This window comes from Carcharodon carcharias, chromosome 3, assembly GCF_017639515.1.
Source record: "Carcharodon carcharias isolate sCarCar2 chromosome 3, sCarCar2.pri, whole genome shotgun sequence".
Classification (NCBI taxonomy): Eukaryota; Metazoa; Chordata; class Chondrichthyes; order Lamniformes; family Lamnidae; genus Carcharodon; species Carcharodon carcharias.
In genome coordinates, this window is record NC_054469.1 from 170899607 (window position 1) to 170923527 (window position 23921).

Sequence of the window (23921 nt, forward strand, 5' to 3'; positions counted from 1 at the left end):
CAATGTCTGCCCTGTGGAGCAAGACCTTGGCGAAACTCAGGCTTGCCTGAGAAGTGGCAACTAACATTTGCACTATGTAAATGTTACGTAATGACCATCTCCAATTAGAGACAATTTAACCATCTCCTCATGAAATTCAGGGGAATTACATTGCTGAATCCCCCATCATCAACGTTCTGGGAGTTACCATTAATTAGAATCCTAACTCGACTAGCCATGTAAATACTGTGGCTACAAGAACAGATTAGAAGGTGGGAATTTGGCAACAACTGACTCACCACCTGGCTCTCCAAAGCCTGTCCACTAGGCACAAGTCAGGAGTGTGGTATAATACTCTTGACTTGTCTGGATGAATGCAGCTCGAACTACACTCAAGGAGCAGGCTAAAACAGTCAGCTTGATAGGCACCCCAGCCAACACCTAAATATTCACTCCCTCAACCGCTGGCGCACAGTGGCATCTGCTGTGTACCATCTACAAGATCCCCTAAAGCAAGGGAGTGGGGAGGCAATGGCGTAGTGGCATTGTCACTGGAATAGTAATCCAGAGACCCAGGGTAATGCTCTGGGGGCCAGGGTTCAAATCCTGCCACAGCAGATGGTGGAATTTGAACTCAATAAAAATCTGGAATTAAACCATTGTCGATTTTTGTAAAAACCCATCTGGTTCACTCATGTCCTTCAGGGAAGGAAATCTGTCATCCTTACCTGATCTGGTCTGGCCTACTTTAACTCCAGACCCACAGCAATGTGGTTGACTCTTAAATGCCCTCTGAAATGGCCTAGCAAGCCACCGCTACAAAGTAACAAAAAAGGAATGAAACCGGATGGACCACTTGGCAACGACCTAAGCACCAGAAACGACACTGGTAATCTCAGCCCTGTCGAACCTGCAAAGTCCTCCTGACTAAAGTCGGGGGGCTAGTGCCAAAATTGGGAGCGCTGTCTCACAGACTAGTCAAGCAACAGCTTGACACTGTCATCCTCACGGAATCAAACCTTATAGATAACAGACCACCACTAGCATCCCTGGGTATGTCCTCTCCCAGGCCCAGCAGAGTTGGCGGCAGAGCGGTTTACAGTCGGGAGGGAGTTGCCCTGGCATTCCTCAACAATGACTCCAGACCCCATGAAGTCTCATGGCATCAGATCAAATATGGACAAGGAAACCTCCTGCTGATTACCATGTACCGCCCTCCCTCAGCTGATGAATCAGTGCTCCTCCAAGTTGAACATCACTCGGCGGAAGCAGCGAGGGTGGCAAGGATACAGAATATACTCTGGGTGGGGAAATTAAATGTCCATCACCAAGAGTGGCTTGGCAGCATCACTACTGACTGAGTTGGCCAAGTCCTAAATGACATAGCTGCTAGACTTGGTCTGTGGCAGGTGGTGAGGGAACCAACAAGAGAGAAAAACACATTTAACATCATCTTCACCAACCTGCCTGCTGCAGATGCATCTGCCCATGATAGTGTCGGTAGGAGTGATCACTACACAGTCATCGTGGAAAGGAAGTCCCACCATCACATTGAGGATATCCTCCATCGTGTTTGGCAGTACCACCATGCTAAATGGGATAGATTTCGAACAGATCTAGCAACTCAAGACTGTTCATCCATGAAGTGCTGTGGGCCATCAGCAACAGCAGAATTGTACTTGAACGCAATCGGTAACCTCATGGCTCTGCATATCCCCCATCGTACCATTACCATCAAGTTAGGGGATCAACCCTGGTTCAATGAAGAGTGCAGGAGGGCATGCCAGGAGCAGCACCAGGTGTACCTAAAAATGAGGTATCAGCCTGTTGAGGCTATCACGCAGGACTACTTGTGTGCCAAACAGCATATACAGCAAGTAATAGAGAGAGCTAAGCGATCCCACAACCAATGAATCAGATCTAAGCTCTGCAGTCCTGTCACATCCAATCGTGAATGGTGGTGGACAATTAAACAACTCACTGGATGAGGAGGCTTCATAAATATCCCCATCCTCAATATGGAGGAGCCCAGCACATCAGTGCAAAAGATAAGGCTGAAGCATTTGCTACAATCTTCAGTCACTAGTGCCGAGTGGATGATCCATCTCGGCCTCCTCTGGAGGTCCCCAGCATCACAGGTGCCAGTCTTCAGCCAATTCGATTCACTCCACATCATACCAAGAAACGGTTGAAGGCACTGGATACTGCATGGGCCATGACAATATTCCGGCAGTAACACTGAAGACTTGTGCCCCAGAACCTGCCGTGCCTCTAGCCAAGCTATTCCAGTACAGCTGCAACTGGCATCTACCCAGCAATGTGGAAAATTGCCCAGATATGTCTTGTACACAAAAAGCGGGACAAGTCAAATCCAGCCAATTACTGCCCCATCAGCCTCCTCTCCATCATCAGTAAAATAATGGAGGGGGTTATCAACAGTGCTGTGAGGCAGCACTTGTTTAGCAATAACCTGCTCATTGACATTTAATTTGGGTTCAGCCAGGGATACCCAGCTTTTGACCTCATTATAGCCTTGGTTAAAACATGGACAAAAGAGCTGAGCTCCCGAGGTGAGGTGAGTGTGACTGCCCTTGACATCAAGGCCACATTTGATTGAGTGTGGCGTCAAGGATCCCAAGTGAAACTGGAGTCAGTGGGAATCAAGGCGAAAACTCTCCACTGGTTGGAGTCATACTTAGCACAAAAGCAGATGTTTGTGGTTGTTGGAGGCAGTCATCTCAGCTGCAGGACATCACCGCAGGAGTTCCTCAGGGTAGTGTCCTCGGCACAACCATCTTCAGCTGCTTCATCAATGACCTTCCTTCCATCATAAGGTCAGAAGTTGGGATGTTCGCTGATGATTGCACAATGTTCAGTACCAGCTGCAACTCTTCAGATACTGAAGCAGACCATGTCCAAATGCAGCCAGACCTGGACAACATCCGAGCTTAGGCTGAGAAGTGGCAAGTAACATTTGTGCCACACAAGTGTCAGGCAATGACCATGTCTAACAAGAGAGAATTCGACCATCACCCACTGATCTTCAGTGGCATTACCATCACTGAATCCCCCACTATCAACATCCTAGGGGTTACCATTGACCAAAAACTGAACTGGACTAGCCATGTAAATACTGTGGCTACAAGAGCAGGTCAGAGGCTAGGAATTCTGCGACGAGTAACCCACCACCTAACTCCCCAAAGCCTATCCACCATCTGCAAGGCACAGGTCAGGAGTGTGATGGAATACTCCCCACTTGCCTGGATGAGTGCAGTTCCCAAAACACTCAAGAAGCTTGACACCATCCAGGACAATGCAACCCGCTTGATTGGCACCTCATCCACAAACATTCACTCTCTCCACCACCAACGCACAGTAGCAGCAGTGTGTACCATCTACAAGTTGCACTGTAGGGATTCATCAAGGCTTCTTCAACAGCACCTTCCAAACCCACAACCACTACCATCTAGAAGGACAAGGGCAACAGATAGATGAGAATACTACCACCTGGTAGTTCCCCTCCAGGTCACTTACCATTCTGATTTGGAAATATATCGCCGTTCCTTCACTGAAGCTGGGTCAAAATCCTGGAACTCCTTCCCTAATAGCACTGTGGGCGTACCTATACCACATGGACTGCAGCGGTTCAAGAAGGCAGCTCACCATCACCTTCTCAAGGGCAATTAGGGATGAGCAATAAATGCTGGCCCAGCCAGCGAAACCTACATTCCATGAATGAATTAAAAAAACTCAATTCTTCTTTGATACTGCCTTCCAAACTTGTGAGCTATACCACCTAGAAGGCCAAGGGTAGCAGATGCATAGGAATACCATCACCTGCAAGCCGCACACCATCCTAACTTGGAATTATATTGCATTCCTTCACAGTTGCTGTGTCAAAAACCAGGCATCTCCCCTCCTAATAGCATTGTAGATCTACTATGCATCTTATAGACTGCATTGATTCAAGAAGGTGGCTCACCATCATCTTCTTAAGGGCAATTAGTGATGGGCAATAAATACTGGCCATGCCAATGGCACTGATATCTCATGAATGGACAAAAAAAGTGACTGAAAGCTCTGAGATGGGGAAAGCACTGGATAGAATTTACCAATTGAAGCACTGTATAGGCTATGTTGAGAATGGGGCTGCTATGTGGGTTCAAAGGTCAGAGTCATGCAGTATTGAAAAGGATGCAATTAGGTTATATGCTGCAGATATACTTATTTATTTTGAAGACATTTTTACATGTCTGATGTGTTAAATTTTCTTGAATGAAACAGTCGAATGGAATGCCACATTTCATACAAAATTCTCATTATTTGCTGCCCTCCCAAGCCTTATTCAACCTCATCCTTCATATAAACTCTCCCATTTTGGTCTTCCCTCCACCTAATCATTTTTCACATTTCACCGTTCCAGATGTTTTGATTACTGATAAGGGTATCTTTGAGCTCATCCTAATTATCAGTTGCATCTCCTTAATTTATCTCCCCCTCCAATTTCACTTCCCTTTCCATCTGCGTCTGGGAAGAACACTAGCTGTCTCAAATTCACTTTTAAACTCACCGCCCCCTTCTGGCACTGCACCTGTCTTTCACTTGCCACAGTACCTCTGCTGTTGTCACCTGCAAAAATGCTTCCTTGCCTTTGCCTTCAACATTCTTGCCCCAAGAAAATCAGTTCCAGCCTAGATTCAGTTTTAACACTGACATTATTTCAGCCAATGTAGCTAAATAAGAGAAGGCATGAATTCTATTGAATCATTGAGTAGAAGCAAAACTAGGAAAGTAAAATTGGCAGACCTCCTCTTTTCAGTTAGCCATCAAGTTTGTCTAGCTGTAAAGCAGCATTGTTGGGCTTTTTGTGGTATTGGAATTCCTTCATGTATCAGAGATGGCCCTGCATACAAGTATATGTGACTGAACTATATCCTTGAAAGGTGCTTCTAACTGGGCTAAATGATGAGGATATAGAAATTATTGTAGTTATGAATGAGATTTACAATTTTGTGCTTGTTGTCATATGAAACTGGGTTAAGACTAGCCAAATTCATGTAAATCCAGTGATAAGATGTTCATCTTGCTGAAGTTGGTTAAGGCCCAAGTCCATGAGGACTCAAATGGAGTCACCCAGCTCTGTTCTTATTTCTCTCAGCACTTCTGCATCCTGTCCACTGTTTGGAGAGTTACCAATTAGGTACTTTGGCTGGAGTTTTCTAGCCACTCATGCCGGCAGGATCTTCTGGTTCTGCCGATGTGAATTGAGATTTAATTGGCTCGCCGGCCCTGCCACGAGGAAACCTGTCGCAGGGGTACTGCAAAATTCCAGCCTTTATCGCTGATTGTGGTGTTCTGTCGCTTCTCAACCTCCTTGATATGGGATAAAAGATATAGATGCAGAAGTATTGTGTTTAGTCCCTATTTGGTGCTGCAGCAGCTAACCTCAATCAGAGTGGTGATAAAGCTGCTGGAATTGATTTGGCATTCTGCATTAACAAAGGTAAAAGTTGATGATTCCAACTCCTGATTGTTATCCGTTCATCCCAGCTATAAATATTTACCTGGGCATTTGATGAGAGTAACATCAAATTTACTTGTGATGCTCATATAACCTGCTGTCCCTTGACTGTCTGGATTCACACATGAATGATAACCACTTGGCTGAGTACTGGAAGATGGAGGGTGCTCAGCATCAATGAAATCATATTTCAGCGAGGAGTTCCAGAGAGCCAAAGCTTGAAAAAGGAAAGGGAAAGCAAAAGTTACTTCAGGTTACTTATTTGAACAAAGTCAATTTGTAGTCTTTCTCTGACTTTAAATAAAAATAAAAGTTAAAATTTTTTTGGAAGGAGTCAGCCAAAATCTATCACCACGTCTTCATTTGCTGCTGCTATTCATATGCTATCTGGTTTGCTCTGTACAAATCTATTTTCAGGATGTGACTTGTGTTTCTTTTCTCCAGTGAGGAAGTGTGTAAACGAGGGTTCACTGTGATAGTTGACATGCGTGGATCTAAATGGGACTCCATTAAACCGCTGCTGAAGATTCTACAGGAGTCTTTTCCTGGCTGTATTCATGTTGCACTGATCATCAAGCCAGACAACTTCTGGCAGAAGCAAAGAACTAACTTTGGCAGTTCTAAGTTCGAGTTTGAGGTATTTCCAAATATAAATATTAGACTAATGTTCCTCTGCTTCTAAAGTAACATTTTTGGTATCACCATTTAACTATGTTTCCTTCCTACATATTAAGGTTTGAAAGCTTATTTTAGCCATGCTGCACAGGACAAAGCAATTTTGATAATGTGGGAAAATTACAACGTTTCTAAATACACTTTGTGAAAACACATCCATTATTGTCATAATGTGGTATAATTGTTTAACCCAGTTAAACAGTGCTTGGAAGAAGTTTAAGAAACTAGTCTCACTAGCTGTTAGTGTACTGGAGGACTAACTGGTGAATTTCTCCTGATGAATTGTACTGCTTCACATTCAGTTTGATTATAACATTTTCATTCAAAAAGAATTCCAGGCTCAGACCATATGCAAAAGCGTTGTGTTTGGTCCTTATTCTGTGCTGCAGCAGCTAACCTCAACCAGAGTGGATAGGATTCTATTCTATGGTTCTAGGAAAAATTTTTTAATCAGCAGTCTGGAATAGACTGCATGAGAGGATAGTGGGGCAGATTCAATCATGACTTTCAAAGGGAACTGGATAAGCACCTGAAGAGAGAAAATTGCAGGGCTTTGGGGAAAAGGTTGGATTAGCTAAATTGCTCTTGCATTGACCGACACTCTCAAGTCTAAAATAAAAATAAAATACTGCAGATGCTGGAAATCTGAAACAAAAACAAAAATTGCTGGAAAAACTCAGCAGGCCTGACAGCATCTGTGGAGAGAGAGACAGAGTTAACGTTTCGAGTCCGTATGACTTCTTCAGAACTAAAGAGAAGTAAAAATGTGGTGAAATATATACTGTTTAAGGGGGGTGGGACAGGTGAAGCCGGATAGAAGGTCAGTGATAGGTGGAGGCAAAATAGAGATCGCAAAAGATGTCATAAACAAAAGGTTGAAGGGGTGTTGATGGTAGTGATACTGGCTAAAGGAGGTGCTAATGGTGCTTTCTCTTCCCACCTACATCCGCGATTCCTCTGATGCCCTACACCATATCAACAATTTCCAGTTCCTTGGTCCCAACCGCCTCCTCTTCACCATGGACGTCCAGCCCTCCATCAGGATGGTCTGAGGGCTCTCCCCTTCTTTCTTGAACAGACACCCAAACAATCCCCATCCACCAGCATTCTCCACCATCTGGCTGAACTTGTTCTCTCACTGAACAATTTCTCCTTAAACTCGCCTCACTTCCTCCAAATAAAAATTGTGGCTATGGGTACCTGCATGAGCCCCAGTTATGCCTGTTTCTTTATGGGGTATGTGGAACATTTCTTGTTCCAATCCTACTCAGGCCCCCTCCCACAACTCTTTCTCCGTTACAATGATGACTGTTTCGGTGCCGCTTCATGCTCTTACCTGGACCAGGAAAAATTTGTTAATTTTGCTTCCAGTTTCCACCCCTCCATCACTTTCACATGGCCCATCACTGACACTTCCCTTCCCTTCCTTGACCTTTCTGTCTCAATTTCTGGTGATAGGCTGTCCGCCAATATTCATTACAATCCCACCAATTCCCACAGCTGCCTTAATTACAACTCCTCACACCTTGCTTCCTGTAAGGACTCCATCCCATTATCCCATTCTTTCAGTTCCTTCTCCTCCGTCGCATCTGTTCCAATGATGCCACTTTCCAAAACAGTGCTTCTGACGTGTCTTCCTTCTTCCCTAACCAAGGTTTCCCCACCCACGGTGGTTGACAGGGCCCTCAACCATGTCCGACCCATCTCCTGCGCCTCTGCCCTCACACTTTCCTCTCCCTTCCAGAACTATGGTAGGGTCCCCCTTGTCCTCACTTTTCAACTCACCAGCCTCTGCATTCAAAGGATCATCCTCCGCTATTTCCGCCAACTTCAGCCTGATGTCACCACCAAACACATCTTCCCTTCACCCCCCCCGTCGGCATTCTGTAGGGACCTTCCCTCCGCAACACCCTGGTCCACTCCACTATCACCCCCAACACAACAACCTCCTCCCATGGCACCTTCCCATGCAATCGCAGAAGGTGCGACACCTGCCCCCTTACTTCTCCCCTCCTCACTGTCCACAGGCCCAAACACTCCTTTCAAGTGAAGCAGCATTTCACTTGCACTTCCCTCAATTTGCTCTACTGCATTCGCTGCTCCCAATGCGGTCTGCTGTACATTGGAGAGACCAAACGAAGACTGGGTGACCGCTTTGCGGAACACCTTCGGTCTGTCCGCAAGCATGATCCAGACCTTCCTGTTGCTTGCCATTTCAGCACTATCCTGCTCTCATGCCGACATTTCCGTCCTTGGCCTGCTGCAGTGTTCCAGTGAAGCTCAACGCAAACTGGAGGAACAGCAACTGATCTTCCGATTAGGCACTTTACAACAACTTCAGATCATGAACCCTCTCCTCCATCCTCATCCCTTTTTTCAAATATTTAGTTTTAAATTTTTATATATATATTTTTCCCCATCTATTTCTATTATTATTTTAAAAATTTATTTCCACTCATTGTTTTAACCCCACCTTTGAGCCTATTTCAATCTTTTCTTCCACACCGTCCCCTCCCCCCACCCCACTCCCAACAGGGCCATCTGTCACTTGCTCATCCTGCTTTCTACTCTTAATGTCATCATTAGCACCTCCTTTAACCAGTATCACCACCATCAACATCCCCTCAATCTTTTGTTTATGACATCTTTTGCAATCTCTCCTTTGCTTCCACCAATCACTGGCCTTCTTTCCAGCTTCACCTGCCCCGCACCCCCCCTTAAACAGTATATATTTCACCACATTTTTACTTCTCCTTAGTTCTGAAGAAGAGTCATACAGACTCAAAAGGTTAACTCTGTCTTTCTCTCCACAGATGCTGTCAGACCTGCTGAGTATTTCCAACAATTTTTGTTTTTGTTTCACTCAAGTCTAAACTGGTACTCGATGGACTGAATGGTCTCCTTCTGTCCTGTTATATTTCTATGACCTGAGCAAGTGGAGATGTAGGAGAGTGGAGTTAATGCTGTAACTGGAAAGCAATCTTCCCATTTGTTACATCATTTCTAATTCATGATTTAACATTGGATAGTAGTGTGGTCACATGGAGTTGGTAGAGAGAGGAGGCAATTGAAAAATAGTGCTAAGTATAATTAGCATACATATGGAAACTGCCCCTTACTTGTAGATAATGTTGTCAAGGGGCAGTCTGTGGAGCTGAGGGAAAGGAGTGGAGCTAATTGTGAAAACTATAGTGACTCTGAAGGTGAGGTGTTGTTTGAGATTTCTTGGTTACAATCAATAAATAGTAATGGAACTGTGCATAGCCAGTTCCATAGAGCTAAAAAAAAAGGAGGACAGACAATCCAAGAAAATGTTATTATCCACCTTAAAAAATATTGCAAGGACATCAAGAAGTAACGTCAGTAAATAAAATCAGAATTTAGTCCTGGCACCCTAACCATCCACTGCCTGCTTTAATTATCTCTTTCCTCCTGAAGGGTTGAGCTCATATAGGTGAACAATTTGATGTTTGGTATATTAATGTAACAATATTGCCCTTATGCCAGTAAGTATTTTTTCAATGTAAAAATGAGCCCTCTTGAACCAAGTACTTAAAAATCTGTGTGATTTTCCCTGCCTGATGTTTTAAATTAAATGAATTATGAGCTTCCAACAGAAAAGAGTCATGGAGGTTAAAGTTAAAATGGGAACTGGTTTTAATATAACTAAAAAAAACTTCAATGGTTGATGGTTGCTTCATTTTTCAAACAAATAAGAATGATGAAAACTTTAGAAGACTATAATGTTTGCCAGTGTTTTACACTTGTGTGTTTTACACACAATCTACAAACAGTGAACCCTTAAATGCAGTGCCACGATCCCTGTTTTGCTGCAGACTATTTTTAGGAATGCACCAAAATGCTGTGCGGGGCATGGGTTTGCACGACCAATCACAACGCAGTGTATTCCTGTTTCAAAACAAACCATCCTGTATATTTGCAAAGTGAAGGCTAGGCATTTCCCTCAGAATTGGGAATGAATCTTTAGAATTGGTATTTTTCAACCATAGGTCATGTAATTTTCTTATTTTTTAACTTCAATTGATAATCTTGCTTCTTAAATGTATTCTCTTGCTTTCTCTCACTGTACTGCAGAGAGGAAAAACCTCAGAATCCCAGCTGTGAAAAGCATAAAGCAAGAGTTATGCTGGAATGAATGGAAGTTGATCTGCAAGTGACACCAGGGCTATATGAAGTGTACCACTAAAGTGTAATTCTCAATAATGACTAATTAACTCACGAGAATGACGTATGCTTTTTATTCTGTCTGTTTTTAGACCACCATGGTGTCCATAGAAGGTCTTACCAAAGTTGTTGACCCATCCCAGCTCACTCCTGAGTTTGATGGCTGTCTGGAGTACAACCATGAGGAGTGGATTGAGATCCATGTGGCCTTTGAAGACTTCATAAGCAATGCATCACACATGTTGTCCAGACTGGAAGAACTCCAGGAAATGCTAGCCAAAAAGGACTTCCCTCAGGACTTGGAAGGAGCTAGAAAGATGATTGATGAGCATACACTACTGAAAAAGAAAGTCATCAAAGCTCCGATTGAAGAGCTGGACCTAGAAGGGCAAAAATTGCTGCAGAGGATTCAAAGTAGCGAAAGTTTTCCCCATAAGAACTCTATATCAGGGAATGCAGACTTTCAGGGCCTTGTACCAAAAGTGTCCAGTATGTTGGACAGACTGCACTCAACCAGGCAGCATCTGCATCAGATGTGGCATATACGCAAGCTGAAACTGGATCAGTGTTTTCAGCTTAGGCTCTTTGAACAAGATGCAGAAAAGGTGAGGTTAAATTAATTATTCAAAATGCATTAACAACTCTTTTTGGTCCTGGAGAGATTATGGTATTCCTGGTTTATATTCATGAATTTAGTTTGAATTTATACATTATAAGTTTAACATGTAAACTTTATTTGTGAGCACTTTAAAACAAAACTGTATAAGTTGAACATCTTTTTATTGATTATGCAGAGTAATTGTGCCAATACTGTGCTATGAAAGAGTGCATTGGGCTTATGAATCTTTTGTAAACAGATTTAAACTGATAGCCATTACAGCCCATCAAGTCCATGTTGGCTCTTTGTAGAGCAATTCAGTCAATCCCATTCCCCTGGTATAGAGTGATGTAGAGTCAGAAGTTGACATTGCTGAAGCAGCGAATGGTTTTGATCCATTGACTTCAGGGGTTATGGGCCCAGCATTCTTTTGTTGCTTTGCTCACATAATTTATCAGAAAATGGAGACAAGAGGAAGGTATATTAAGTGAAGTCCCAAAATAAAGGTCACTTTTTTATATACGTATATATATTAGTGGGGAGATGGTGGCGTTGTGGTAATGTTACTGGACTTGTAATTCAGAGGCCCAGCTAATGCTCTGGTTCCCAGTTCTGGTTCAAATCCCACCACAGCACCTGGTGCAATTTAAGTTCAATGAATAAAGCTAGTCTTATTAATGGTGACCAGGAAACCATTGTCGATTGTCATAAAAACCCATCTGGCTCACTAATGTTCCCTTTAGGGAAGGAGAGCTCCCATCCTTATCTGCACCAAAGTGGTTGACTCTTAACTGCCATCTTAAATGGCTTAGTAAGCCACTTAGTTGTGTCAAACCATTACAAAGTCAAAAAGGAATGGAAGTGGACAGTGGCAATGGCGATGGAACACCCAGCCCTGTTGACCCTGCAAAGCCCTCCTTACTAATTCTGGGGGCTTGTTGTCAAAATTGGGAGAGCTGTTCAACAGACTAATCAAGCACCAGAGCCATACTCACCGAATCATACTGTACAATGCCTCAGACACCACCCTGGGTGTCCTATCCCACCAGCAGGACAGACCCAGCAGAGGTCACAGCACAGTTGGAATGGAGTTGCCCTCGGAGTCCTCAATATTGACTCGCCACCCAATGGCACCAGTTGAATAATGGACAAGGAAGCCTCCTGCTCATTACCATCTAGTGTCCTCCACCACCAAACCCCCCCCCCCAACACCCACCCCTGACCTCTGCTGACGAATCTGTATGTTGAACCTAACACCAATTGGAAGATGCACTGAGGGTGGCAAGGGCACCGTCCATACTCCGGGATTTGATGACTATTACCAAGAATGGCTTGGGAGCTCCACTGCTGGTCGAGTCCTGAAGGACATTGCTGCTAATCTGGGACAGATGGTGAGGGAATGAACAAGAGGAAAAATCCTACTTGACCTTGTCCTCCCCAGTCTACATGTTGCAGATGCATATGTCCATGACAGTATTGGTAGGAGTGACAAGCACACAGTCTTTATGGAGGTGAAGCCCCATCTTCACATTGAGGATGCCCTCCACAGTGTTTTGTGCCACTGTAAGCATGCTAAATAGGATTGATTTCGAACAGATCTAGAAATTTGAGACTGGTCATCCATGAGGCACTGAGGGCCATCAGCAGCAGCGGAACTGTACTCAACCACAATCTGTAACCTCATAGTCCAGTAAATCCCTCACTCTACCATTACCATCAAGCCAGGGTATCAACCCTGGTTCAATGAGGAGTGCAGGAGGGCATGCCAGGAACAGCATCAGGTATACCTAAAAATTATGTGTCAACTTGGCGAAGCTACAACATGGGACTATTTGCCAAACACCGAAGATAGCATGTGATAGGCAGAGTTAAGTGATCCCACAACCAACAGATCAGATCTAATCTCTGCGGTCCTGCCACATCCAGTTGTGAATGGTGGTGGACAATTAAACAACTAACTGGAGGAAGCTTCACAAATATCCGCATCCTCGATGATGGAGGAGCCCAGCACATCAATGTAAAAGACAAGGCTGAAGCTTTTGCAACCATCTTCAGCCGGAGGGTGCCAGGTGGGTGAACCAGTTTGGCCTCTGCTGACATCATCACAGATGCCAGTCTTCTGCCAATTCAATTCACTCCATGTGATATCAAGAAATGCCTGAATGCACAAAGAGTCTTGGCCCTGACAATGTTCTAGCAATACTACTGAAGACTTGTGCTCTAGAACTTGCCACACCCCTAGCCAAGCTGTTACAGTACAGCTACAACACTGGCACCTACCCGGAAATGTAGAAAATTGCCCAGGTATATCCTGTCCACAAAAAAATGGATGAATCTAACCCGGCCAATTACCACCCCATCAGTCTACTGTCAATCATCAGCAAAGTAATGGAGTACTTACTCAGCAATAACCTGCTCACTGATGCCCAGTTTGGCTTCTGCCTGGGCCACACAGCTCCTGAATTCATTGCAGCCTTGGTCCAAACATGGACAAAAGAGCTGAGCTTCAGAAGTGAGGTGAAAGTGACTTCCCTTGACATTAAGGTAGCATTTGATCAAGTGTGACATCAAGGACTGCTGGCAAAACTGAATTCAGTGGAATCAGGGGGAAACCTCTCCACTAGCTGGAGTCATAGCTAGCACAAAAGAAGATGGTTGTGGTTATTGGAGGTCAATCATCTCAATCCCTGGACATTGCTTCAAGGAGTTCCTCAGAGTGATGTCCTCGGCCCAGTTAGCTTCAGCTGCTTCATCAATGACCCTCCTCCCATCATAAAGCCAGAAGTGGAGATGTTCACTGATGATTGCACAATGTTCAGTACCATTCGCAACTCCTCATACTGAAGCAGTCCGTATCCATATGCAGCATGACTTGGACAAGATTCAGGCTTTGGCTGATAAGTGGCAAGTGACATTTGTGCCACACAAGTGTCAGGCAATGACCATATCCAACAAGAGATAATCTAACCATCACCCCTGACATTCAATGGCATTACCATTGCTGTAGTCCCCCACTATCAACATCCTCGGGGGTTACCATTGATGAGAAACTGTACTGGTCATATAAATACTATGGCTACAAGAGCAGGTCACAAAGCCTGTCCACCATCTGCAAGGCGCAAGTCAGGAGTTTGATGGAATAGTCTGCACTTGCCTGGATCAGTGCAGCTCCAACAACACACAGGAAGCTTGACATCAACTTGGACAAAGCAGCCCGCTTGATTGACACCCCACCCACCACCTGTAATATTCACTCCCCCCAACACCAGTGCACAGTGACCATGTTTACTACCGCAGCCAATCACCAAGGCTCCTTCTGTAGCACTTTCCAAACCCACAACCCCTGTCACCTAGAAGGACAAGGGCAGCAGATGCGTGGGAACACCACCACCTGTAAGTTCCCCTACAAGTAACCATACTGACTTGGAACTGCATCGCCGTCCCTTTACTGTTTCTGGGTCAAAATCCTTTCCTAATAATAATGTGGATGTACCTACATCACATGGACTGCAGCAGTTCAAGAAGGTGGCTCACCACCATCTCCTCAAGGGCAATTAGAGATGGGCAATAAATGCTGACCTAACTGGTGACGCCCACATTCCATAAAATAATTTTTTAAAAATTAGGTAATTGCCTGTGAGATCATCCATAAAAAGGTTGATATCTAGAATATTTAGAGTAGGATAGAAAGTTGTAAGTAGGTCCAAAATTGAATCGTGAGTATCAAAAAGCCAAACCACGAAGTTAGTCAGTTATCAAGCATTGCCATGCTTTGCCAAACTAAATGACAGAAACTGTTATTATGGCTGAGGGACCTGGAAGATCCACAAAAGTGCAGGAGGTGTGATGTACATTGGTGCAGCAAGATTGGCAAGCAAGGAAGATGTGGAATGGGAAACAAGGATGTGCATTAGAGGGAATCTGTAATCAGGTATTGAAGGAGAAAGATCCAAAACAATGGGAAGTAAATTAAGAAATTGGTAGTAGGAGTTGTTTGGGAAAGAGGAATCAACAGCAGGAGTTAGAGGCATGAATAAGGGGTATTAGGTCTACAAAGGCAGGCCTATGGGAAAAGAACAGTCAGACATTGATGCAGAACAGGGGATGCTCTGCTGCCAACCCTAATGCCCAAATCTGATCAAAATTCCTTGGAAGGCAGATACCAAATATTGAGCTTGGTTGCATAAAGGCAACAAGGCAATAATTTACAGCAACAAATTATAGAAGGATGAAATGCACACAAGCCAGTCTGCTTGACTCAGATACTCTCACCTGTGAGTCAGAGGTTTGTTCCGAAGCTTCAGTGCTTTATGTGGACTGACTTTTCAGTGCAGTACTGACTGAGTGCTACATTGTTGGAATGGTGTCTTTTGAGTGAGGTATTAAACTGAGGTTCTATTTGCCTGTTCAGGCACTATTTTTCAAAAAAAGAGTGGATGAATGCTAAACATCATTAAATTAGATTAACTGGCCATTAATATCATTTGCTTTTGTAATATATTACTATATTATTAATTACTATTGCTGCAATTCACTGACTGCAAAGTGCTTTGGGATTTCTTGGGGATATTATTGGTCCTTTATATAAGAGCAAATTATTTTCTTTCCTCTTAATTATTAATATATATTAATGAAAATAAAAAAATCATATAGTTTTCAATGATCCCTTGGTGATGGTGGGTAGATTGGGTATGCAGGGTTTTAGTGCCTCCCACTGGAGTGCCAACTGGCAACCCAGAACTGGGTCACAAAGGGGCAATTCTTAGCAACTTCGAGTTCTGTGCTATTAGTGGTTGCAGGCAATTAGGGGAAAAGCAAACTTTCAACTAATCTAAATGGAACATAGGAACAGGAGTATGATACTCAGCCCTTTAAACCTACTCTGCTATTCAATTAGATCATGGTAGGTCTGTATCTTAACTCCATTTACCTGCCTTGTTTCCATAAGCCTAATAAAAATCTCAGCAGCTCACGCAGTTGAGTTCAGTTTTAATGACACCATGTATGCCCAATTAAATGGTGTTGCCATGGGATCCCCTTTAGGCCCAGCTCTCGCAAATATCTTTGTTGGGTTCCATGAGAAATGTGAATTCAATGGGATGAGACCCAACCTCCTACCCCTCGCATATTTCTGATATGTGGATGACACGTTGGCTATATTTAAATCCACAGCTGCAGGTCATAATTTCCTTGCATGTCTTAATGGGCTCCATCCTGCGCTTATATTCACCTTTGAAATGAATCAGTCAAATGAAGTCACTTTCCTTGCCATACTAGTTGAGAAAACTGCCAGGGGAATCTCTACTGCGGACTACCGCAAGCCTACCTTCATTGGTCAATACACACGTTGCAACCTTACAGTTCCAAGCACTATAAGATTGGCCATATTAACAGCCTCGTAAATATGGCCTGAACTATTTGCTCACCATACAAGCTTGGTACTGAAATAGGGTGCATCAAAGCCATCCTGCGAGATAATGGCTACCCTGATCAGATCATTTCGTGCTGCATATCGCGCGAACTCATGAACAGGCCCAAAGCTGTCACTTTCGGCCCTGAAAAATGCCCAGCCTACCTCAGATTACCCTGGAAGGGCAAGGTACCTCAAAGATTTGAGCAACAGATGAAGCTAACTGTTTCACGCTGCTATTATGCATTAGCAACATGAGTGGTATTCGCCACTAACAGGATGTTGCTGCCAAGCCAAAAATATGTTCTGCCTATCACACAAATGAATAATGTGGTATATGAATTTCAGTGCCAGTATGATGTTAGGTATGTAGGCTGTACTTCCAAAAGACTGGCGGAGGGTATCAGACAGCCTGTCCTTTCTGTTGTTCGCAAGGCCAAGGTATCGACCGTACCCAACCAGCGCGTGCTTGCAAATTTCAAAACGCTGTGTCCAACATTAGATGTGATTCCGCAATTGCACAACATTTGCTAAATAGTCCTCAATGTGCTAAGAATATGTGTCAGAATCTAAGATTGTCTAAGAATCTAAGATTGTCAGTTGGGCTCACAGTATAGTGCATTTATGTGTATTCGAAGCTGCATATACTAGTATACAGGGCCCAGTTCTTTGCAGACAGAATATGTACACACATTGCACCTGTATCAGCTAAACAAAATAAGTGACAACCATTTGTTGGTTCATTTGCTTGGCAGTTAACTGTCAGTCACTATCAACTTGTGCATTCTCCATGGCAATGCCTCTACCAATCAGAGTCCACTTGCCAACCAATCAGCACTATCTTCTCATACGGTATAAATAGCTTATTTCTCCTGATATTGGTGTTTTATTGCGAATTGTCCTGATGAGTGCAAGATAAAAAGCTTCAACAAAAAAAATCTCTCTTTTTCAGCAATACTGAAGTCCTGTACTACCAAATAACTATTTGCAAAACCTATTAATTTATCTTGAAGGTTTCAATTGACCTAACCTAAAGCTTTCCAGATAATCACCCCAAACAGTCTAGCTATAACTTTCAAGATTTATTCTTGACTCCCCCCCCACCCACCCCCAGAGGCATTGGTTTTCATTCTGTCTATTCTTGTCAATTCCTTTAGCCATCTTAAACATCTCAGTTAAAGGTATTATATTAAAGGGAGTAAAGGCCTAATCCATCGTTCTGGTGAATCTCTGCTGTACCTCCCTGCCAAGGCCATTATGTATCTTTCCTTAAATGGGATGTGTTGAACTGAATAAATGGGCTCTCACCTGAACTTTATATAACTGTAATGCAATGTTCATCCTTTGTATTCCACCTGCCTTTCTCGTTGTATTCCAGCTCTTTTGAGGTAATGGCCAACATCCTATTAGCCTTTTTGTACCTGTTCATTAGCTTTTAGTGATTAAAAACAAAAACAGAATTACCTGGAAAAACTCAGCAGGTCTGGCAGCATCGGCTTTTAGTGATTGTTGTACTTAGACCCCTAAATCTCTCTATGCCTCCACAGTTCCTAACTTCTCACCTTTTAGAAAATACTCTGATCTATTTATCTTAGCTCCAGAGTGAATGAGGTCACACAGTGAATTCTTTCTGCCAGTTTTGGCCATTTAGTCAATCTGACCATATCCCTTTGCAGCATTCTCCTCCTAGCTACACTATTTACTGTGCCAACTAACTTGGCATTGAGAGCAAACTTGGATACATGGCTCTCTTCTTTCATCTAAGTCATTTATAAATATAGTGAAAAGGTGAGGCCCCTGTATAAATCCCTGGGGAGCACCACAAGTCATATCTTGCCAATTTGAGTACATACCTATTATTGCCCTACTCTTTGTGTCTCTTAACCCCTAACCAATTAAGATTTTAATTGAAGGATATAAGACAATCAAAATGTTCAAAAATACTTTTTAAACTTATTGGTTAAGAAAAAGGAGATGCTGCTGCACTGAAGCTATTGGAACAGATCAAGTACCTGGAGAATACTGATTGTAATGTGACAGTCAAGTATGACCTTATCATTCTAATATAGCATTTATTGGATCACAAGGAACCATTCAGACTTCTTGATATGGGATAAGAAATGTTTAGATTGAATTTTCTAATGGAATATACAATGCCACATAGTGGTTTTAGTATATCACCAGCTGATGCTCCGTGGAGTCAAGACCAAGGTGAGCCAGGGCTAGAAGGTAGGGGATAATTAAGTCAAAGCATGCAGTCATGTTAGAGTCACCATTTTAAAGTCATACGTTTTGTCCTTTTAAACTTGCATTATAAATTCCTTTGCCCGCATTTTTAATGGGAACTGTTGATATAGATTTATGTAAATTTATTGTGCTGTAAGAGGTGGGGAGTGGGATTTATTAGATAAATCTATCAAAGACCCAACACTTACACAATAGCCCAAAAGGCCGTCTCCTGTGCTGTATCATTCTATGATGCTAATTGCATCCTCTTGCCAGAAATAGTGGTACAGCGCTTCCAATGTGCGCTCACTCGCTCTTGCTTGCTTGCTCTCTCTCTCTCTCTCTTTTCTCTAGCACCATGCATTAATTAACCCATGATGTAAAGAACCTGTATCATGCTGTTAATCTGTTATATTACCAACTATCCTACAGCAACCTTTAGTTTTTGGTGCTTGTCATTCAAGGCAACTAAGTATTGCAACAGAAACAATGTGCAGGGTTAGAGAGAAAAGGCAGGAGAATGGCACTAAGTCAGAATGCTCATTCGAAGAGCTGGTGTAGATATGATGGGCCGAATGGCCTCCTGCACCATTACAATTCTGAGATATTTGCGGAAATAAACAAATAGACTAGATGCTGCAAATCTGAAGACAAAAACAGAATTACATTCAGAAACTCAGTAAGTAACAGCAGTGGTTGTGGTGTGTGTACTAGGCTAGAAAAGATTACTATAAAGCTTTAAATAGCAGAGCAGCAGAATCATGGCAGCTGAGTCTTATAGGGTAGTCCAACGAAGCTGTGTGGCCCTGATCGCAGAGAAATCCAGGAGACTGGGAAGCCAAATTTGAGCCGATTTCAAGGTGTTGAAAAGAGCTTCAGAAGAACGCAGGATGAGCAATGTGCTCTGTACAGGTAACTTTAAATGTATAGTTTTGAACTTGTAGTCTGATGTTGTAATGTGTCCATTATTTTAGCCATGGACTTTAAGGAGTAGAAAAGAGCAGATTGGATGGAGGATAGGTGTATTGACATAATCCTGCATTATTCACCATAATCTTTGATTTGTTTTATTCTCTCACACTGCCACACTTCACTTTGATCACAGAAAAATTCCTCCCCACAATTATTTAAAAGCACATACTGTACAGTATATATTTGTACATGAAATGTATAAATATTATAGGTATTTTCTCTCCCGTTAAGATCCTCATTGTATTTGTAAATACTTGTTTTGAAGTGTCAGCCTTGGCTTAGTGGTAGCACACACTCACTCTGAGACAGAAGGTTTTGGGTCACTTGAAATTTGATCCTAAAATCTAGGCTGACGCTTCTGTGCAGTACTGAGTAAATACTGCACTTACTGCAGTCCTTCAAGTTAGGCATGGAACTGTGGCCCTGTTTGCCTTCTCAGCTGACATATAACATCCCTTGGTACTGTTAAAGGTGTGCGGGGTATTTCTCCCGGTGCCCTGGCCAATATTTATTGGCCCACACCACCCTTTGGGACTTTGTACAGTGAGTATTGACCACTGTGCTTTCCTACATCACAATAGGTACTAAAATTTAAAAGTAATTACCTGGTGGTGAACTACTTTGGGGCATCCTCCAGTTGTAAAAGGCACCTTTGATCCCTACTTGATCACACATTACAGTACATGGTCACATGTGCCCAAATACTGGTGGTGTCAAGCTCAAATGGGCACTTGATTGATGTGAAGTTTTGCGCGTTCTATGGCATTCAGCAGCCTAAGACAATATTGGTGCTAAAAGACCCTTTACTATGATTGCTCCTTTCATTTCTCACTGGGCTCAACCCCATATTCTGCCTTACTTTCTTCCTTCACTCCCCCCCCCATCCCTCCCCCTCAAACACCCTGATTGGCAAAAAAGAAGGCCTTTTTTTTTCCAGTTAGGGAAATTTGTCAAAAACCACTGGGACCAATGTTTGTGCGAACTGCATAATTAGAGAAGTAGAGAGGGTTTTAAACTAAATAGTGGGGTCTAGAGATCAAATGTAGAAAGATGTGGTATATCAAAGAGTAGAGACAAGGTAAGAGAGGAAAATAGTAAGTTAGGAAATAAGGGTCCGAGAAAGGCAGGAAGAGACAGAAAGAAAAACCTAAGAATGCACAAAGAATCAAGACCAGATGTTAAAGATAACAAAAAGACTAAGCTAAAGGCTCTGTATCTGTGCATAGCATTCATAAAATAAATGAATTGATAGCGCACATTGAAGTAAATAAGTATGATCTGATAGACATTACAGAGAGCTGGCTGCAAGATGACAAGGATTTGGTCCTGAGTATTGAGGGGTATATGACTTTGAAGAAGAATAGGAAGCTAGTAAAGGTGGAGGGGTAGCACTGTTAATCAAGGATGGCATTTGTGCATTAGTTAGTGATGACATTGGTTCAAGAGATCAGGATGTAGAATCGGTTTGGGTGAAGATGAGGAATAGTAGGGGAAAGAAGTCACTAGTGGGCGTGGTCTACATGCTCTCTAACAGTAACCACAATATAGGACATAGAATGAAAGAAGAAATATTATGTGCTTGTGATAAAGGGACGGCAATAATCACGGGTGACCTTAATCTACATATAAACTGGAAAAATCAGATTGGCAGTAGTAGCCTGGATGAGGAGTTCATAGAATGTTTCAAGAGAGTTTCTTAGAGCAGCACGTTCTGGAACCAACCAGAGAACAGGTTAAATTAGACTTGGTATTGTGTAATGTGACAAGATTAATTAATGACCTCAGGGCAAAGGTAACTCTAGGTAGCAGCAACCTCAATATGATTGAATTTTACATCCAGTTTGAAAGAGAGAAGAGTTGGTCTAAGACTAGTATTTTAAACTTAAATAAGGACAACTATGTTGGGATAAAAGCTGAGCTAGCTGAAGTGAACTGGGATACTAGGCTAGGAGATAGATTAATATAGAAGCAGTGGCAGACATTAAGGGGATATTTCAGAATACTCAGAATAAGCATATCTCTACTATAAAGGGAGGACCCACCATCAATGGTTAACTGAAGAGGTTAGGGAAAGCATCATACTTAAAGAAAAAGCATATAACTGCACAAAGATGAGTGCCAGGTCAGATGATTGGTCAGAATATAAACAACTGCAGAGAATGACTGAAAGGTTAATCAGGAGAAAAAAAATTAGAGTATGAGAGGAAGCTGGCTAGAAATGTAAAAACAATGGCAAGAGTTCCTACAGATATTTAAACAGGAAAAGAGTAGTTAAAGTGAGTGTTGGTCTTGTAGGGAGTGAGAAGTTAATAGTAGATATTAAGGAAATGGTGGATGAAATTAACAAATATTTTGCTTCTGTCTTCACTATAAAAGATACAAAAAACTTTCCAGTTCTAGCTTTAAATTGGGAGATGGAGGGGAGAGAGGAACTTGGTGAAATTATAATCACTAGGGAAGCAGCACTGAGCAAACTGGTGCAGCTGTGGGCTAACAAGTTTCCGGGTCCAGAGAGACTTCATCCTAGGGTCTTAAAGGAGGTGGCTTATGAGGCAGTAAATGCTTTGGTGTTAATTTTCCAAAATTTGCTAGATTCCATCAGACTGGGAAATAGCAAATATTAGCCCTCTACTCAAGAAAGGAGAAGCAGAAAATAGGAAACTTAGTCCAGTTAGTTTGACGTGGGGAAGGTGTTATAATTGATCATTTAGAGATTATAGCTGGGCACTTAGAAAATCTCAAGGTAAAGAGTTAACTTGATTTTATGAAAGGGAAATCATGTTTAACCAAGTTATTAGAGTTCTTTGTAGGGGTAACATGTGCAGTGGATAAAGGGGAGTCTGTAGATGTACAGTACTTGGGATTTCCAGAAAGCCTGTAGATGTGCTGTACTTGGATTTTCGGAAAGCATTTGATAAAGGTCCAACATCAAAGGTTATTGTGGAAAATAAAAGCTCATGGTGTAGTGGGTAACATATGATCCTGCGTAGAAAATTAACTGGCTGGTAGAAAACAGAACGCATACATAGATGGATCTTTTTGGCAGGGTATGATGAGTGGAGTCCCGCAGGGGTTTGTGCTGGGGCCTCAACTTTTTACAATTTACAGCAATGACTTAGATGAAGTAAGAGAAGGAATGGTAGCTAAATTTTCAGATGACCCAAAGATAAGTAGGAAAGGATGTTGTGAAGAAAACATAAGGAGTTTGCAGTTGGATATAGATAAGTTAAGTGAGTGAGTAAAAACCTCGCATTGGAGTATAACGTGGGAAAATGTGAAGTTGTTCACTGTGGCAGGAAGAATTAAAAAGCAGAGTATTACTTAAACGAAGAACGACTGAAGAATTTCAGGGTGCAGAGGGACCTAGGTGTTTTTCAAGTATAAGTCACAAAAAGTTAGTATGCAGGTACAACATTTAATCAAAAAAGCTAATAGAATGCTATCCTTTATCACAAGGGGAATTGAACATAAAAGTAAGGATGTTATGTGTTACGACATGGCAGGTGACAATTGCCAGGCGGACCAAATCCACAAGGGAAACTTGGCTATGCCATCACATTGGTTTTGCAATTTATATTTATTACAAGAAGGCTTATGTACTGAATTCAGAAGAATTGAGTCCACTAACACCTTTAGAGATTTTAAAATTAAGTTAAAACATTTAATAAAAAAAAACAATAAACATACACAAGGTTCCAATTACAAGATTAGTTAGTTTTAACGGTTCCCAAAATTCTTAGTTAAACAGGTTCCCAACTGCATACCCTCTTTAAGGCAACAGTCCAAAATAGATTTGAAATTATACAATCAACCCAGCAAGGTTACCACAGCACCCACTTGACAGTGGAATTCCAAAGGCTTGTAACACAACTTTAGTTACTGGACACAGTAGACTTCTGCTAAAGTGGCTGGAGGCTTTTCCACAAGAACTGCTGCATACAGTGTACCTTTCAATCTCACACAGTCACACCCTTGATATAGCCTTCCCTCCCTCTTTTTATATATGTTTTCTCTTTCTTTAATCTGTAAATTCCATTGTTCTGCAGGTCTTTGGAAATTTACTTTTCCCATAATATAAAAATCTTTCATGTTGCAATATGGCCTCTTTCCTTTTGGGAAAAATAAACATCATAACCTTGCCCTATTTAGCTGTTAGTTGTAAACATCCTACCATCCCTTTGAAACCCAAACATCTTTCCACTTATTTTAAAATGCAAATTTCCACCATACCTTATCTATGGAACCCTCATCCTAGCTTGCCTATCTCCATTTCAAAAGCCGGCTTTACGCCTAATTCTTTTGATAATTTCAGCTTTGCAGTCTACCTGATTCTAATTCAATTAAATCAGTCACAC

General features: G+C 42.3%; 1 protein-coding gene across 9 annotated transcripts in view; it reads left to right on the top strand.

The window, feature by feature from the left end:
• Positions 1-23921, top strand: part of LOC121275778 (triple functional domain protein-like) — a 650960-nt gene that overhangs the window by 223462 nt on the left and 403577 nt on the right. For all 9 annotated transcript variants that reach the window (XR_005942563.1, XM_041183384.1, XM_041183386.1 and 6 more), the window contains 2 exons: positions 5945-6137; positions 10453-10965. Coding sequence is in view for 8 of the 9 variants with exons in the window: in XM_041183384.1 (XP_041039318.1) it covers positions 5945-6137; positions 10453-10965 (706 nt within the window). In the remaining variant the exon portion in view is untranslated. The remainder of the gene's footprint in view (positions 1-5944; positions 6138-10452; positions 10966-23921) is intronic.